The sequence below is a fragment of the Mya arenaria genome, chromosome 6 (genome assembly GCF_026914265.1).
Source record: "Mya arenaria isolate MELC-2E11 chromosome 6, ASM2691426v1".
In the NCBI taxonomy this organism is placed as follows: domain Eukaryota; kingdom Metazoa; phylum Mollusca; class Bivalvia; order Myida; family Myidae; genus Mya; species Mya arenaria.
The window spans coordinates 39,252,940-39,270,914 of NC_069127.1; the positions used below are offsets into that span (position 1 = coordinate 39,252,940).

At 36.6% G+C, this 17,975-nt stretch overlaps 1 protein-coding gene across 1 annotated transcript in view; it reads left to right on the plus strand.

The window, feature by feature from the left end:
• Nucleotides 1-17,975, plus strand: part of LOC128239309 (uncharacterized) — a 169,694-nt gene that overhangs the window by 9,428 nt on the left and 142,291 nt on the right. Inside the window, exons 2-8 of the mRNA XM_052955904.1 lie at nucleotides 2,148-2,301; nucleotides 4,102-4,223; nucleotides 8,952-9,031; nucleotides 11,160-11,220; nucleotides 14,189-14,347; nucleotides 14,750-14,918; nucleotides 16,614-16,691. Coding sequence (XP_052811864.1) covers nucleotides 2,164-2,301; nucleotides 4,102-4,223; nucleotides 8,952-9,031; nucleotides 11,160-11,220; nucleotides 14,189-14,347; nucleotides 14,750-14,918; nucleotides 16,614-16,691 — 807 coding nt within the window. The 5' untranslated portion in view covers nucleotides 2,148-2,163. The remainder of the gene's footprint in view (nucleotides 1-2,147; nucleotides 2,302-4,101; nucleotides 4,224-8,951; nucleotides 9,032-11,159; nucleotides 11,221-14,188; nucleotides 14,348-14,749; nucleotides 14,919-16,613; nucleotides 16,692-17,975) is intronic.

Below are 17,975 nucleotides of genomic sequence, written 5' to 3' on the forward strand. Positions count from 1 at the left end.
GTCGGCTGAAAAGACGACATATAGGGGTTACTTTTGTCGGCGGCGGCGGTGTCGGCGGCGGCGTCCGCGTCCCATTTTCGCTTGTCCGGGGTATATCTCCTAAACTATTAGTGGTATCAACTTGAAACTTCATATGTACATAGATCTAATTGAGGGCAAGTGCAGTGCACAAGAACTGTTACTCTTGCTTCCATATTTTTAGAGTTTTGCCCTTTGTTATTTTTCATGCTTAAAGTTTTGTCCGGGGCATATCTTGTAGAATATAAGAGTTATCAACTTGAAACTTCATATGTAGATAGATCTCATGGAGGGCAAGTGCAGTGCACAATAACAGTAACTCTTGCTTTCTTAGTTTTAAAATTATTGCCCTTTGTTAATTTTCATGCTTAAAGTTTTGTCCGGGGCATATCTTGTAGAATATAAGAGTTATCAACTTGAAACTTCATATGTAGACAGATCTCATTGAGGGCAAGTGCAGTGCACAATAACAGTAACTCTTGCTTTCTTAGTTTTAAAGTTATTGCCCTTTGTTAATTTTCATGCTTAAAGTTTTGTCCGGGGCATATCTTGAAGAATATAAGATGTATCAACTTGAAACTTCATAGCTAGATATATCTCATTGAGGGCAAGTGCAGTGCACAATAACAGTAACTCTTGCTTTCTTAGTTTTAAAGTTATTGCCCTTTGTTAATTTTCATGCTTAAAGTTTTGTCCGGGGCATATCTTGAAGAATATATGAGGTATCAACTTGAAACTTCATAGCTAGATAGATCTCATTGAGGACAAGTGCAGTGCACAAGAACCGTTACTCTTGCTGCCATATTTAGAGTTATTGCCCTTTGTTAATTTTCCTGCTTAGGTTTTGTCCGTGGCATATCTCGTAAACTATAGGAGGTTTCAACCTGAAACTTATTCCGTAGGTATATCTGATTGAGGGTTCAAATGCCACCTACACTTGAAAGTTTAATGGCAACATCATTGTCTATTAATGAATAAAATACAAATCTAACAGGTATAATGTTGACAGTAAATAATTTGTCAGGCGACACATCAGACTCGCGAAGTTCTAGTTAAAGATAGAAGTAACAATTGCCTACCAACAATGTGTCCATAGCTTTCTGTGGATGGAATGTTATATTTCTAGAGGGTTGAGTTTCACCATCATCATCGCAGGTTATTACTTTTCTTTGTTATTTCCTATTTCTTTGCAATATCACAAAATAATTCTTTCATGATATTTGGTTTTATACTCATTTTCCTTTCAGAGCATTCATCGATTGATAATATTCTCTTTATTTACCTAGCATTCGTAAAATGTTAGAGATGCCATGTTGGATGCGCAAATGACTGACAGTATGTAACATGCACGACGATTATTCTACGGGCACTGTGCCGAAAGCGACCAATAAAAACATGTGTTACGTTATTCTTAGGCCCTCATGCTAAAACCCGGTTACCAGGATTTTATGCTAAAACCTGATCACCGGGAATCAAAAATAGCCGGACAGTCGGACCGATTTCTAATCAGAAATTGTCGGACCGGATCAAAATTTGCCGTTCATGTCCGTCGGTCCGACGGCTTTCGGGAAGTCTGAGACCAGTGACAATTTGCATATGTGTAGAAAGGCCCATAACTCTTGATAATAGTAGACTTATGCCCCTTCTTTTAACTTGAAAAAAATGGGCAGGAGTTTGTTTTATGGCGCTCTTGTTTATAGGTTTTGATAACTTCAAAAGTAACTGGTTATTGGTCAATGATTACAAACATGTTTTATTCCAGCTATACACCCGCATTAAAAATATATGACCAATTTCGGTTAGATCAGTGGTCTGATGGAGGAGTGGGGTGTGTCACAGGAGGAGTTGTTGTTGATTGACAGCTTCATCTACCGCTGTGACTCCTACCTTGTAGAGCTAGTTTGCTTTATTTAGGTCAGTTGTCTGATGATGGCCGAGAGGGAAGGGGCAGACAGGGAGGTGGTATTGATTGGCAGCCTCTTTTATTACTTAGACTCTTACATTTAAGAGATGGTTTATTTCAGTAAGATCAGTGGTCTGATTGAGGAGCGTATGTCAGAGGAGATGGTGTTGATGGTCAGCCTCTTCTACCACTGTGACACCCACATTTAAGAGATGGTTTATTTCAGCTAGATCAGTGACCTGATGGAAATGGGGGAGGTGTCAGAGGAGGAGGAGGCATTGATTGACAGTCTCTTCTACCGCTGCGACATCCTCAGCGATGGCTCCGTCTACATCAAAGCCGTCATACAGTACCTTGAAACTTGCCTTGGAAATGGAAATGTGAGTAACATGTTATGATATACTGGTACCTATAATGCGATGGAATGTGATTATATCTTAGTTGAAACAAACTTTGATTTTTTGCTTGTCTGAATTTCAGAAGGAAAAAGTAGTGATATAGCTTTGGTGTTTACCAGGTTTTGAATTGCACAAAAAATTAAATATGAGCCATACATGTTCCTTGAAACCTGTTCAAGATACTTACATGAAGCAGTCCACAATACATACATGTGTACCAAGTCCTGTTACTCTTTCTCAATTAATAATTGAGTTATGCCTCTTCATTAACCATGAAAAATGGTGGAGTATTGGCCTATGCATGTGGTGTTCTTGTTATTGAATGAAGCATTTGATTCCTTGTGCTATATATATTCATAAGGCATCTTAGTAAAAAACAAACATATCAATGAAAAAATGCTTAGGCCAAAAAAGGTTTGGTAAGTGTTACATGCTTTTAAAAAGAGGTAGGGTATGTAGGCGTATTTTAGCTCTACTGGCCAAAGGCCAGAAGAGCTTATGCGATGGTAATGTGTACGTAGTATGTTCGTCCGTGCGTTCGTGCGTCCGTGCGTCTGTAAACAATTGCTTGTGAACACGATACAGTCTTCTCGATGAAACTTGTACAGTATTTAGATATCCATTAGAGCTCGGTTCCTTTCGAAAACCAGCCAGATCTGACCATGCATGCCTAGATTATGGGCCTTGAAAGTATTAAAAAATCAGTTCGTCTGTAAACAACTGCTTGTGAACATGATACAGTCTTCACTTTTGTATCTCGTTGAAACTTGTACAGTATTTAGATATCCATAAGAACTCGGTTCCTTTTGAAAACCAGCCAGATCTGCCCATGCATGCCTGGATTATGGGTCTTGAAAGTATAAAAAATTATATATTAAGCCAAGTCTATTTTTAGCCAAGTCTACATGAGCGAAGTCTATTTTTAGCCAAGTTTACATGTAAAGTCACAATTGCTTGTGAAGGTTTGTTCAAATTATGCCCCTGGGGTCATTACTCCCCCCCCCCCCCCCACGGAGATTGTCCCACAAGGGACCAGTGCGGCAAATGCAAACAACCTCGGTGATTAAAATAGTTCATGCAACTAATCTGCTTACAACACTTCCTGTCCTCAGATGTTGAATGTGCAGCGTTTTCAGCTAACCCAAACACTAAAAGTGAACTATATATGTGTTGCCTATTACTCAAACGTACATGCTCTGGATTGAAAATGACCACAAGAGCCATGCCAGTAGAGCATAGGCCCTTTTGGGCCTCTTGTTTTATGTAAGGCTTTATATAAGTACATAATTGTCATCATCAGAGAATGATGTTAGAGTAATTTTCTGTATAAAGCTTCAAACATTTTAAACTACATATTAAACACACATTTTTTCACATTGGACTGTATGACTATAGAAACGGTAGGGTCAGTGCCTGTTTCGTAGGTAGGGTCGGATAACCCGAACCAAATGTATTTCTTTTAGGCCTCATTTTTATAAGTTTAAAGAAAACTAACAAATATATGAAAATAACAAAAAATATGCAAAAAATACAAGTTAATAAATACATTTGCTAAATATTAATGAGAAGTTAAGGATTTTTAAAAAAATAAAAATATTTGTTGTTAAAAACTAACACTATTAAACAACATATGTTAACACAAAGCTTTATGAAAAGGTAGTTTGTTTGAATTATTCATACATTTGAGTAAATAAGGTCCAAAATGCATAATTGTTTATGTATGTGTAAACCTAGATATCTATACATATATATATAAGTTCTTTTGTCATCATTTGTATGTAGAATGAGCCTGACCTGCTGACACTGGCCAGTGAGTTAGAGACCGAAGGCAGGGATGGAAAGGTGTCACTAGAGGCCTACAGGGAAGCCGTCAAACACTGGATATTGGACATACGTTCTCGCTGGTGAGTGGTTTTAAGGCGAGCTGGTGCGGTCACTTTGGGCCTTCAGGCACCCCTTCAAACACTGGAGACTCAACATCTGTTCCTGCTAATACAAATGTAGGTGGTTGGACTCATGAAACTGTGTAGGAACATTGTTTGGCATGAATTATGGCCTTTTGCTTTTAATACATGTTCATAAGATAGGAAGTATTATAGTTTCACCTCTGTTGTTTGGACACCGTCCAGTATGTTGTGTGATCAATAACTTTAGAAGCCTTGGTCCAATCATCACCAAATTTGGTCAGAATGTGTATGGGAATAATATCTCGGACAAAATTGTTAACCAGCCATATCGCTTGAGTCACTTTAAACTGATAGCCTTTTAAATTATTGAAATAACCTTAAATACGTCTTGTCCAATCTTTAGAAGCATTTGTTCAATCAGCACTAAATTAGGTCAGAGAGTGTATGGATAGTATAATCAGGGGTCGAATTTAACTTTGAGGAGCACTCGAAAAATTTTGCGAGTGCTTTTTGAGGCAACTCTCAAAATCAACTTGCAATTTTATTATTTGCTTTATTTCCTTACAATATTGTCTAATTAAAGTAGATATAAGACATACTTGAATATTAAGAAGTATCAATCTTGAGTGTTTGAGATTTTTCACTTTGAGGGGGGGCGGGTATATTTTCCCTCGCCAGGGTTTCCGCCAGCCCTTTTTGGCTTGTCGGGCCCGACGTGCCTTCCGCTGGCAAGGCCTATTACCGACACGCGTTAATTTTGCCGACATGCTTTAATCTGCGTAGGGACAATCCTTATCAAAACAATCATCAGTTTTGACAATACACGATTTTGTTGCGATTACAACGGTTGCAACGGTTGACTGACAGCCAGAAGGCGTGTCAGGACTATTACGACATTTGTATCAGCCATTCAGGATCGACGACAGCATGAAGGCGTGTCGGTGAGGTTCAACAATGCCAATTAACCAAACTCCTCCTATTCTTTATCAGAATGGGAATGTGTGAAAAACACCACCGTCGTAATTGCGACCTTCATCCCTATAATCATCTATGAACGCAAAGTAAACAATAAGTGTTAATTAATTTCGGTAACATAAATCATGTGTCGTTTTATTTTGTTTCTTAATCCCGAGTCCGTTTGTTAACCAATTATTAAATTATAATTGAGAACCGTGTTAAGATATCTGTGTTATTATAAACAAGGGTTATGCTATGTCGTCCTAATTAATTGAGTCGCGTTCCCGTCTTTAGTTTAAAAGTGTAAAGTTATATTTTGTGTTGCTTATTATTAAACTTTGATTATTTTATTATTAAACTTTGATTATTTTATCGTTCTTTTAATTTATTTTGAAAAAAGATAAATAAATCTGAAAATACACATTACATTCCCTTTAAGTTATTATTTAGCCAACCCAGCTTTAAAAATATTAGCTGTTGCAGCTTTAAATACGAATACACGAGCAGTCGCTTTGCTCCAGGCTCTTTTGTGTTCCAGCATGCAGCGTGCTTTATACGTTTTGATGTGACGTCAACGGTGTCAATATAAATAATACCCACACTAAACGAAACATGAGTCGATCAATATCGTCGATATTGTATTGTCGGAAAACTTGAGAAATTTCACAAATAATTTTAATGTTAATCGGACTTTAGTTGGTAATTCTAAATCATAGGAACATAACTGTAAACTTGTTTAAAATGCAGGAAATTGCACCATTTTGGATACGAAAATAAAAAAAATCGAGAGGGGACACCCCTCACAAACCCTCCCCTTCTGACATGCCTTATGAAATTCCTGGCGGAAACCCTGCCTCGCCATCAGGTAATACTCATTCGGCGAGCACGCTACAGATTTTATTGACTATAAGTATTAAAAACAATAACAATATAAATTTTAAAATAAATAAAAGCAACAGTAAATGTAGTGTGGATACGTTGGACTTTAAAATATATCGAAGTCTATTCACTTTGACAGTTGGGCAGATATATTCAAAGGTTGATGGGGTTTACATATATTGCACAAAAGCGCTAAATTTAGCCAATGATTGAGCTAGGTGATTACATCATTTGTATTCACTTTGTATTATGCACACCTCGGAGCATCCCGGAAAGATTCGAGTTAAAACTCGGCCTTTTCCGTATTTGTTCTATTTTTGAAAACTCACTAGAGCGTGACTCCATACTGTCTTCTTTATACTGGTACTGTAAACATGCCACTTATAGGCTGTTTACACTGGACTACGTAGCAGAGTTACGTTCATGTTTATTCTACTTTCCTTTTAACATTTTGTGGTCTAGAAAAAGCCACTCACAGAATTTTGCGAGCTTGAATAAAAGTCACTCACAATTTGCAAATGTCGCTCGCATTTTGCGAGTATGCGAGTCTGAATTCGAACCCTGGTATATATGGTCAAGTTTGATAACCAGCCATGTTGCCTCTGTCACTCCAGAGTAATGACCCTTGAATTGGCAAAAACTGGATTAACCATATATGCGCTCACTAAATGTTTACTTAACGTACAACCAATTATATAAATCAGCAAATTTGTTGTCCTAAAAAGAGGACAGGCATATGATGCGACAGTTGGCTCTTTTGTAGACAATCCCCCCCCCCCAAAGTCTTGTGACATATTGTGACATTCATATACTGTTTTTTCTCAACAAGTTTAAATTAGTGTGGGTCTAGTAAAATATTAATGTTTCCAATCTGGGTTTTTTTTTGGTGTATGTTAACCCTTAGACTGCTGATGGCGATTTTAAAGGCTTTGCAAACAGCATGGAACCAGACCAGACACCGAGTAACTCGGCGCCTGGTCAGGTTCCAAGCTGTTTGCCACTTAGTCAATATATCCCCAAAGTTTTAAGTAAATTGAAAGAAATTTAGAATAAACAAGATGACATTTTTGAGCAGACGGCAATTTACCCAGCATGCAAAGGGTTAAGATTGATAATATCATTTGTTTTAGGAAGTCAATTTTCACATGCATACTGATTGGAAACTTGATAGTCAAGGAACTCAGATTAGGGATTATTGACTGTATGTTTGTTATACACTTGCATTCATAGCAGGCATATTAAATTACTGGAATTTTCAAATTAACTGATAAGTGTTTTGTTTAAGTTTTAACACTTTCTTCCGTTTCTCTTCAGTTTTATTATATTCTTTCTCAAGTACCTTTGTCTGTTTTTGCCTGAAAGTTTTAGAAGTATTATATTTATTGATAAATTCTTCCCAAACATGAATTTTCATCTCTGAAATCTACAGTGGCAAAAAAATGGATTAATGTAAAGTTTTTAACTTCTTTTTGTGTCCTAATTTATTGAATTGTGTTGTAATATCTGAGTAAGTACTTAAATAATAGTGATTCATTTTGCTAGGCTGCTAGTGCAAAAACAATAGTAATTGAAAGGTTAGAAATTTTTATTTCCTCAAACTCAGAAACATGCTTGGGAGATTGATAAAATATGTGTTTGTGCATCTGGGAATAAGTGCATGATAAAAAACAACAACCAAAAAGCATAGAATGGTTAGTTTGCTTTATTTAGAATTGAAAATGTATCTATTGATTTGTACTCAATGTGAAATATAAATGAGAAAAGAAACTACGTCATCATGCTCTATAAGCTCATATTGAAATATTCTAATGATTTTTCTTATTTATTGATCGGATATTTTGAGCTTCATCGATGCCACTGTTTGATGCAAATTCGCAACCCTGCAAACTAAAAAGTAGGATGATATATTTACAGGTTTCTATTATGTGAAAAATTTATATTGCATGTCAAGAAGTTAATTAAATGTCAAAACCCAGATGTGAAAGACAAGCTCTTGAGTCCAGTATTTATGACAGGAGTAGCATACTATGGAAGATATGGGCATATATTGTTGCAAAAACCAGGATCCTGAAGTTCAGGATTGATCCTAAAATCATGATTGGAAGCTTTGTTTTTTTCCTTGCAAGATTGCATTTAAAACAGTAGAAAGTACATTGAAATAACCCAGTAAATTGACATTTTACTGACCGTTCCAAGGCTTTGCCTAACAATCCTTGATAAACATACCTAGTTTTTTTATATAGTATATTATGCACTGTGCTGTTTGTAGAGTTCTGTACTGTTCTTCAATGTTACTTGTTTGTGATTTTTTTTGTGTGCATTCTATGTCTTTTGGGTTTTCCCTGTGCCATTAAACGGGGTTTATGTTTAAATTTTGGCTACTGAGCTTGCTTCTGTAGTTTTCATATAGATATATAAATATTAGTGACTTGAAAATATTTTAAAATGGGGTCTAAGCCCCTTAACCCTGCTTTGGGCAAGAATCCCTCATACTCAAACAGTCCCCTGGCTATTTTATGGACAGAAAACTATCAGCCGTTAGAACTCAAGCTAGAAAGTGTTAATAGCTTAGAAAACAACAATTCTACAACAAGCATTCAAATGTTATAACAATCTGTTTGCAGAACCGACATAAATTGTGCAGTTGGGAATTTTGTGGATGTTAAAGTAAAATTGTGCGTTGAATAATGAATAAAATATTAATTAAAAAAAAATTGCTTCAATGCACATTCGCAATATTAATTATTTTATGCAAAGCAAGTAACGTGATATGATAGGAATTGAGATGATTATGCAAGTAATATGTCATTCTGATGGATCATGCAAATATGAACACAGATGAATCTGTCCAGAGCTTGGCAAAAGTAAATACCTTGGTTTGTTTTACAGTGACAGCACAAGTTTTCTGGAACCAGACGGTCCCCTGCAACAGCATATAGACATGAATAATGCATCCAACAATAATACAGGTAATGATTTTTACCTTCCCCACTCCATTACAAGATACTTCCCCTGACATATTACAATTTTCCACACTTACAAGACATCTCCCCCTCACCCATTACAAGACATCTTCCCCTCACCCATTACAAGACATCTTCCCCTCCTCACCCATTACAAGACATATTCCCCTCCTCACCCATTACAAGACATATTACCCTCCTCACCCATTACAAGACATATTCCCCTCCTCACCCATTACAAGACATATTCCCCTCCTCACCCATTACAAGACATATTCCCCTCCTCACCCATTACAAGACATCTTCCCCTCACCCATTACAAGACATCTTCCCCTCACCCATTACAAGACATCTTCCCTCCTCACCCATTACAAGACATATTCCCCTCCTCACCCATTACAAGACATCTTCCCCTCCTCACCCATTACAAGACATATTCCCCTCCTCACCCATTACAAGACATATTACCCTCCTCACCCATTACAAGACATATTCCCCTTCTCCCCCTTACAAGACATCTTCCCCTTCTCCCATAACAAGACCTTTTCCACTCCCCACATGACATCTCCCCCTTCTGGCACTAACAAGACATCTTCCCTGTCCCCTGACCAATTACACTACATCTTCCCCTTCCCCTCATCGTTTACAAGACATCTTCCCCTTCATATCACCCTTTACAAGACATTTTTACCTTCCCCTCCCCCTTACAAGACATCCCCTCATACAAGACATTTTCACCTTTCCCTCCCAATTACAAGACATCTCCCCCTTCCCATCCCCCCTTACAACAGTCTTTGCCTTAAAAACTTTTTCGCACTTGTCTTTCGGGCAAGAAGTGAAGAAAACCACTTGCCCGAAAACTGTTTTACTTGCCCAAAATAATTTAAAGTGTTCATTTATTCCCTAAAGGATAACAGCAAATTGAAAACAAGGTCTTTATTCATTGCTCTTCATATTTTAGCCATGGACGATCTGTTTGCCACGCTGTTTAAAAAGATAGTTCTTATTTTTTCTTCATGCTGCTTCTTTTTACCTGATGTACTAGTATAAGCTTACTGCTTTATCTGTTTTTTGGGCTGAGCACCCTAAAAATACTTTAAATTCATCATTTTGTAACCAAAACAAAAATATGAACGAGAGAAGTTTTTAATAAATAAGCATCCAAGTGTCAGGCATATGTGAGACGCTTAAACGCTTATAAATTTTTTATTTATTTAATAAGCATCTACATGTAATTGTCGGGCAGAAGCTTAGATGCAAATATAAATTGAATACTACAAATGCTGAGCACCAATTCAAGCATAAATATATGAAAGCCAATATTTAGAACATTCATTCAGGAATTCTGAATTGTTGATGAAGAATTTATGAAAACTGAGGGATTTAAATTTCCCAAAAATGCATTTGCCCGTTTGGGCATTTTGACTTGTCCGAAACAGTATTTACTTGTCTCGGGCTTCGGGCAACCCAGTTACGACGAATACTGTTACAAGACATTTTCACCTTCCCCTCCCCCCATAACATGACATCTTCCCCTTCCCCTCTCCAATTACAAGACATCTTCCTTTTCCCATCATCCCTTACAAGACATCTTCCCCTTCCCTTCCCCCATTACAAGTTATTTTAACCTTCCACTCCCCTATTTCAGGGTATATTCCCCTTCCCCTCCCCATTACAAGACATTTTCACCTTCCCCTCCCCCATAACAAGACATCTTCCCCATCCTCTTTCCATTACAAATCAAGTCAGATTTAATGATTCATTTTCAGCAAGATCGAGCAGGAAAATGAATACCATCAGTCAACCCTCTCTTTACAAATAACTTACTCTCTAATAAAATTTCCAATCAGAAACAAAGAAGTTTAATTTTCATCAAAGAAGTTTATCATGAAGTCGAATAGTTTCAGTTGTATTTGTTAAACCTTGGCCATCCTTAACACATTGTTTGTTTGCAGAGGCTTGGCGTGCTCGCCAAAATATGCCAAAATTATTATTAGCTTGTCTGTTTTTCAAAGAACTCTGACTTTCATAATTGCAGAGTTATGCCCCTTTTTGACTTAAACACAAACAAGCAAGTGTTGACATTTACTCCATGATGCTACCTGTTTTCAGCGTTCCCACATTTGTATTTCAGATCTGTCTAACTTCATTGAGAACTCTGTGATAGGAGATGGCTCTGTCCATACCACTGACAAGTAAGTTTATTAAAAGGCGCACAAAACAGGTTGATTTTTTTTTTTTTTAATGCATTAATATGTTTACCTCATTTGAATTTATGATCAAAACCAAAAAAACAGCATGATTTGTGTGTAAAAAAATATTTGCTTTAATAAATGTTTTTTTTAATTAATGGCTACATGGCTACAAATTCCTGTGTTAAAATATCACGCTGAAATATTACTATTATTATATATCTGTACACAAATTGTATGCTTATTCTTGTTTTAATGATTAAAGTTAAAGAAATGAGTTATACAAAATATTACATAAAATATCAACCTATATTGTGCACTTTTTAAACTGCACTCTCACAGATTTACCGTTTTAACAACTGTTTTTACTTTTTTTGTCTTGGAATGAGCCAATTTTTAAGTAAATATCTGCAAACCAGTGATAAAAGACTACTGACAAAAGATCAGATCGCAGATTTTCATATTTATGTCTGCAATTTAATGTTTAATGGCTAAAAGCGTTACTAACAGTTTAAAATAAATGCATGAAACATAAAACTTTGAACTTTTAAATGAAAATCTGCGATTTCATTTTTGTCAGCAGTCTTGTATCACTGGTTTCCATGCATTTTTGCATATATTTGCTTGTTCCAAGACAAAAAATTAAAAAGTCATCAAAACGATAGCACAAAGAAACAGGGATTTTTCAGGATTAATCCAGAAATCAAGATTGAGAGCCTGTAACTGCAGTTGTAAAGATTTTTTTTTTTACTGTGGACTTTGCATTTAAAAACAGTGGCAAGTATCTTGAAATGAATATAAATGACTTTGGAAACAATTTCAAAAGGGGTCTAAGCTTTTTTACCATGCTTTGGACATGCATCCCTCCAAAAGACCCCTGGCTATTTTTAAGGAATAACATTTATCAGTGTTGAGAAACCCTAAAAAACACTGCGACCAAATTCAGCTACTTATCTTGGAAATGACAGAAATAAAAAATGAATAAAAATCAAAACTTACCTTTGGTTAAGTTTTAGTTTTTGACATTTTCTTTCTTTTTTGCATTTGTATCATCTGGTGTATAGTCCCTTGAACTGAGATCTGGTGTGCATGCCTACAGCACTTTCCTATGGTATTTTTGCTTACATTCATCAACCTAAGTTTGGAGATTATTTCTATATTTCAAACATACTATGGGTGGGGGATGTGGCAGTTAAAGCACTTCCTCAAATTTGCTTGCATGCCCTACTGTGTTCATACAGCTTATTATTTTTAGCCCAAGAAGAAATGTGATCGATCCTTTAGTATACACACAACACATTTCACATGGTGAATCTGGTTTCCAAGAACAGTACCTTGGAATTTGTGCATTCAAACTTGAGGCAAAAGGTCTATGTCTGCTATGCCCAGTTTTTTGCAAACCAAGCTTGCCACCACAACCTTGCAATGATGCATCAGTTTCAAGAACTTTTGTAAGATAAGGTCTGTATATGACCCTATACTGTAGATGTAAATTTCCTTTCCCCGCAGCTAAGTTCCTATTTCATTGGTTGGTTAATATACATGATTGCATCATAATTCCACTTGTGTTTTATAAGTCCTCAGTTTTACTTATCTCAAAATATAGTGCATTGTGCCCAGTTCAACTGCCAAAAAACTAGCAACTAACATACCGATAACTTTCCTTATTGACCCCCAAATTTTGCATGACAAATTGAGAAATGTTTCTTTTATCTTTTTTCTGTTTTTCCACTATAATTTTTTCTGGATCAATTATATACTCTAAATAGGGTTATCTTTTTGCATCACGGTACATCTAACATGCATAACACGTCTGCATTTTGGGCCTCTGAACACTGTATTTTGGAACATTTTGTAACTCATCTTGGAACTTTCCTCTCTCTCTTTCAAGATCATTGTTGCTGTCACTGTTTTAAATTCTGGCCATTATAAGTGTCAACGAGTTTAATCAACAAAGTTGGAATTTTAACAATCTATCATTCAATGTTTTGTAACTTCTTGTTGCCTGTTCGTGCGAACTGGTTCTTGCTTACAACCATCACCCCTTCACAATTAGCGGTTCCAGCATTATTTTCATTTTCACAAGTTCTGAATATATTTCTTCATCCAACCCATTCAGGGAAAGATCATATATGTTCTCAGCAAGGGCACTATTTACCGCTTTGTCACATTTCACAGTGGTCTTAATAACTGTTTTGCGAGGTATTTTAATCTATTAATGTTTGGACCAGCAGGCTCTCCTTCAGCTCTTAGTTGGCTCATGAGAAACTTCTGTAGCAACCACAAAATCATAGTCCTCTTTCTTACTCATCTTTGTAATTTTCAAATACGTCAAATCTTTTCAAAAACAAATTCAGTAATCGGAATGTTCATTCATCATTTTCTGAATGCGGTTCAATGCTGAAAGCCTTTTGTCTTCAGATGCCAAGAGTTTTGACTGCATATTTTCTGGGATCAACTGCATCAATCTCTTTTATTGACCATCATCACAGTTTGTTTGCTTTCTAAACAAAGTTTTACCATTCTTTGAACTTTCCGAGGAATAAGCAAAACTTTGTTTTTCGGTTCCTTTAAAACCCTTGTTACCCTTATATTGTTCTAAGTTATTGATTTACCATCAATATTTTCATTATCAAATTTGTTTATGCTTACTGTGGAAATCGCAAACAACAAGTGTTCCGCGCATGCGCACCAGATCTCGGGTAAGACAATACAAAATTCTTTTAAACTAATAAAATATTATATTTCTACCCAAATTCTATTTTGTTTTTTCGATATGTTCTGAATTCATTTTAATGAAAATTTGACATGTATATGCATTTTACCAGCAAACATGTGTACCTTAAATGAATGCAACAAACATTTGCTAAAGAGAATATATATATAATGACGGTAAAGCCATACCAAATCATCTTTAAACAGCTTATCCCCATATTACTGCTTTACCTACTGCCATGATTTCTACCCACAGTGACGTTGCTGACTTGATCCATGAAATTGAGGACCTGAGACACCAAAATAGGAGGTTACAGGATGAAAACCTCCAGTTACAGAGGCAACTTGAGGCCCAGGATGAGGTCACTGCTAGCAGACAGAATGAGGAGGAGGCCCTGAGGAGGAAAATCAAGAGGTAAGGACAAGTAGATGTTAATTCCTACTACAGAGGTCACTGCTAGCATACAGAATGATGTGGAGGAAATCAAGAGGTAAGAAATTGTTGATGTTAACTTATGTCTACCAAGGCAACTTGAGGCAAAGAATAAGGTCACTACAAGCAGATAGAATCAAATGGAGGCTCTGAGGAGGCAAATCAAAAGGTAATAAATAGTGGATTTTAACAGAGGTAACTTGAGGCCAAGAATGAGGTCGCTGCTCCCTAAAATATGGGTTTTGAATTATATAAGTTTCAAGATGTTAACAGTATTTAGCTATAATAAAAAATCTGTGTACCATCCCTCCTTTGTACATATGCTCAGACTTGAATGATCTTATTTTTGAAATTCATATTTTATAAAGCAATCTGCCGTTTCAGCCTGCAAGAGCTCGTTGAGATGCGGCAGGGTGTGATGGAGGAGAATGAGGAACTGAAGACAAAACTGTTAGCCCTTCAGGAGACTCACAGGGAGCAGGAGGCACGCCTCATCACTCTGGAGAGGGACAACACCACTCTACACACACAGGCCAGCCAATGGGAGATCAAGGTTTGTTTATACTAAAATTATCAAAAGCCTTTATACATGAAGCAGGAGGCACGCCTCATCACTCTGGAGAGGGACAACACCACTCTACACACACAGGCCAGCCAATGGGAGATCAAGGTTTGTTTATACTAAAATTATCAAAAGCCTTTATACATGAAGCAGAAGAGATGCCTCCTTACATGGAGAGGGACAACATCGGTCTACACACACAGGCCAGCCAATGGGAGATCAAGGTTGGTTTGTACTAATTTATTAAAACTATTCCCACAGGGAGCAGGAGGGATGCCTCCTTACATTAAAGAGGGTGATACCTGTCTACACACACAGGCCATCCAATAGGAGATCAAGTTTTTGTCAAAATTAGCACTGTTGTTCTTAACAGATTTCTTCATCACAAATGCTGCGTCTCTGTCATGTGAAAGGCTATTAGCACATCAAAGACTTACATTAAAAGAAGTAAAGGCCTGTCATTTCAGTTCCAAGTAGTAAATAAAGAAGCATTTTCTGCTTACCAGAGACAGATATCTGATCACCAATATTAAAGTTGCCTTGAAAACTGAGATAACAGACTTCTGTTGGCTGTAAGCTATGCACTGATTGGCAAAGGGCATTGCTGTAAGCAGGTTCTATTCTATTCATTGGGGATTGAAAACTGGTCTTAAAATATTCAGTAAAGCAATTTTGATCAATTTCCAATTATGTTGTCGAAATCAAAAGTCTATTAAAATGCTTAAGGCTCGAGTCTCTAAAGATTGCAGTGTGGTGGCTGATCGACTTAGTATGACACCTCGGCCAAGAAGTGGTATTGAATTCAAGAATAACAAGCTGCTTATAAATATTAACAAGTGTTCGTAACAAGGGATAAACATGAAAGCAAAATATGATGCTGCGTTTTTGTTTATTTGAAAGTAATTTTCCATTGACAACATGAGATCTTAACTGATTTTTTTTTATAAAACCATTTCATAGTGTAAAAGTAAATCAAGATTCTGCAGCTCTAAGTCTAAAAGAATCAATTTTTGACAATACTTGATCATCATTTTATCCCTACTATTTGTCCATAGATAAACGACCATAGGTGTAAGACACTTCATTTATTGGTGCAAAGAAAAGTTTTTTTCAAGATGCAGAAAAAAAATCACCTGAAAGATCAGTGAATAATAAAACATATTGTTAGAGATAAAAAATAAATTGTTAGGGGACAGAGAAGATAAGTGTGTGTTTATTGTAATATCAAAGTTAAAGAACATGTAAAAACTTTGATTTACATATCAAATCTGTTCTACTACCCTCCAAAAGAGACTATAAACATTCAAGGAGTTCCTGCAAGACTTGGTTTGTTTGAATTTATTTACTTAAGAATTATGCCCCCATAAAATGGTTTGTCATAGAAGGTTTTTTGGAGCATAGTGCACAGACAGAATTTAACCATGGTTAGAGTTACCCTGGTTCTTCAAAGTTCACCAGTGTAAAACATTATTACACAGGACCCCCATTGAATGTCCCTCGAGGAAGATTATAAGTATCTTTAAGTGGTGTGGTGGGCAATCAAACCTGCAACCCCTGTATTGACAGTCAAGTGTGTTACCACTAGACCACAGATTCTCCTGTAAGACTGAAAAAGCCACATGGATTTAAAGAAGAACCTACTACTGTTTTGTAGGCACCCCTCAATATGTATTGTGTGTTTTACAGTGGCAGAAGACTTGTGCAGACCTGGACCTTGCCCAGACAGAGCTGCAGCTCAAGCAAAGTACCTGCCTTGAACAGAAGGTAACCCCGTATGTTGGGGAAACAGCTTTCTTATATTAACTCAAACAATTTGTATTGCAAAAGTTGGTCAGTATACTTGTCAGTTGGTCTGTAGACGAGGACTTTTCTGCACATTAACATGAGAACCGTTTGACCTAGGACCATGAAACTTCAGTAGTAGTTTGACTTTGACAAGAAGATGACCCCTTTAGTTTTTGAGGTCAGTCAAAGTTCAAGGTCACGGGCAACACTTGTAAGGAAAGCTTTGTCTGCACAATAACTGGAGATTAGTTTGACCTAGAACCATGAAACTTCAATGGTAGGTTGGTCTTGACTAATAGATGACCATTATTGCTTTTGATGTTAGCAGATCATGGGCCAGGGTCAATATCCTTATGAAAACTTTGTATGCACAGTAATTTGAGTATTGTTTGACCAAGAACCATGAAGGTTCAGTAGTAGGTTGCCTAGGTTGACTAGTAGATAACACCTATTGTTTTAGTGTGAGTAAAGTCAAAGTCACAGTAAAAAATCCTAAGTAAATCTTTGTCTGCAGATTGATTGAAGAAAAGTTTGACCTAGGGCAATGACACTTTGGGATTTGAGGTCAGTAGGTCAAGTTCAAGATCATGGTCAACACTTATATCAAAACTTTGTCCTAGGAAGATGAAACTTCAGTGTTAGGTTGCCCAGTAGATGACACCTATTGCTTTTAGGTCAGTAGCTCATAGGTCAAGGTAAACAGCTTATTTAAGATTTGTCTTGGTCACCAACTTATTTAAGATTTGTTCTGCAATAACTAAAGAATGGTTTGTCCTATGACCTATGACAGGTTGTGATTGACGGGCAGATGACCCTAATGATTTTGAGACCAGTAGGTGAAAGGTCATAGTCACAGTAAAAAGTCTTACAACAACCTATTTTTCACATTAAACTGAAAGCCATTTTATCTAGGACCATTAAACTTTAGTGGTAGGTTGCCCTTGACCAAGTGATGACCTGTATTGTTTAAGGTCAAGGTCACTTATAACAATCTTATGAAACTATGTCCTCAAAATAACTGGAGAACTGTGTGACCCAGGATCATAAAACTTCAGTGTCCTTTACTAGTATGATCCCTTCTTGGGTAATAAGGGGTGTAAGTTGAAGGAATGTCAAGGTCAAAGGTGCTTAGAGGAGAAAATCCTTGACAATCATCTCTTATTATGATAAAATAAAATCAAGTAAAAATTTCTCCTTTTGGTGAAAAGCAAATTTTTAGAGCATTATTTGATATGAGTTTTTCTTTAAAAAAAAGGGGAAAAT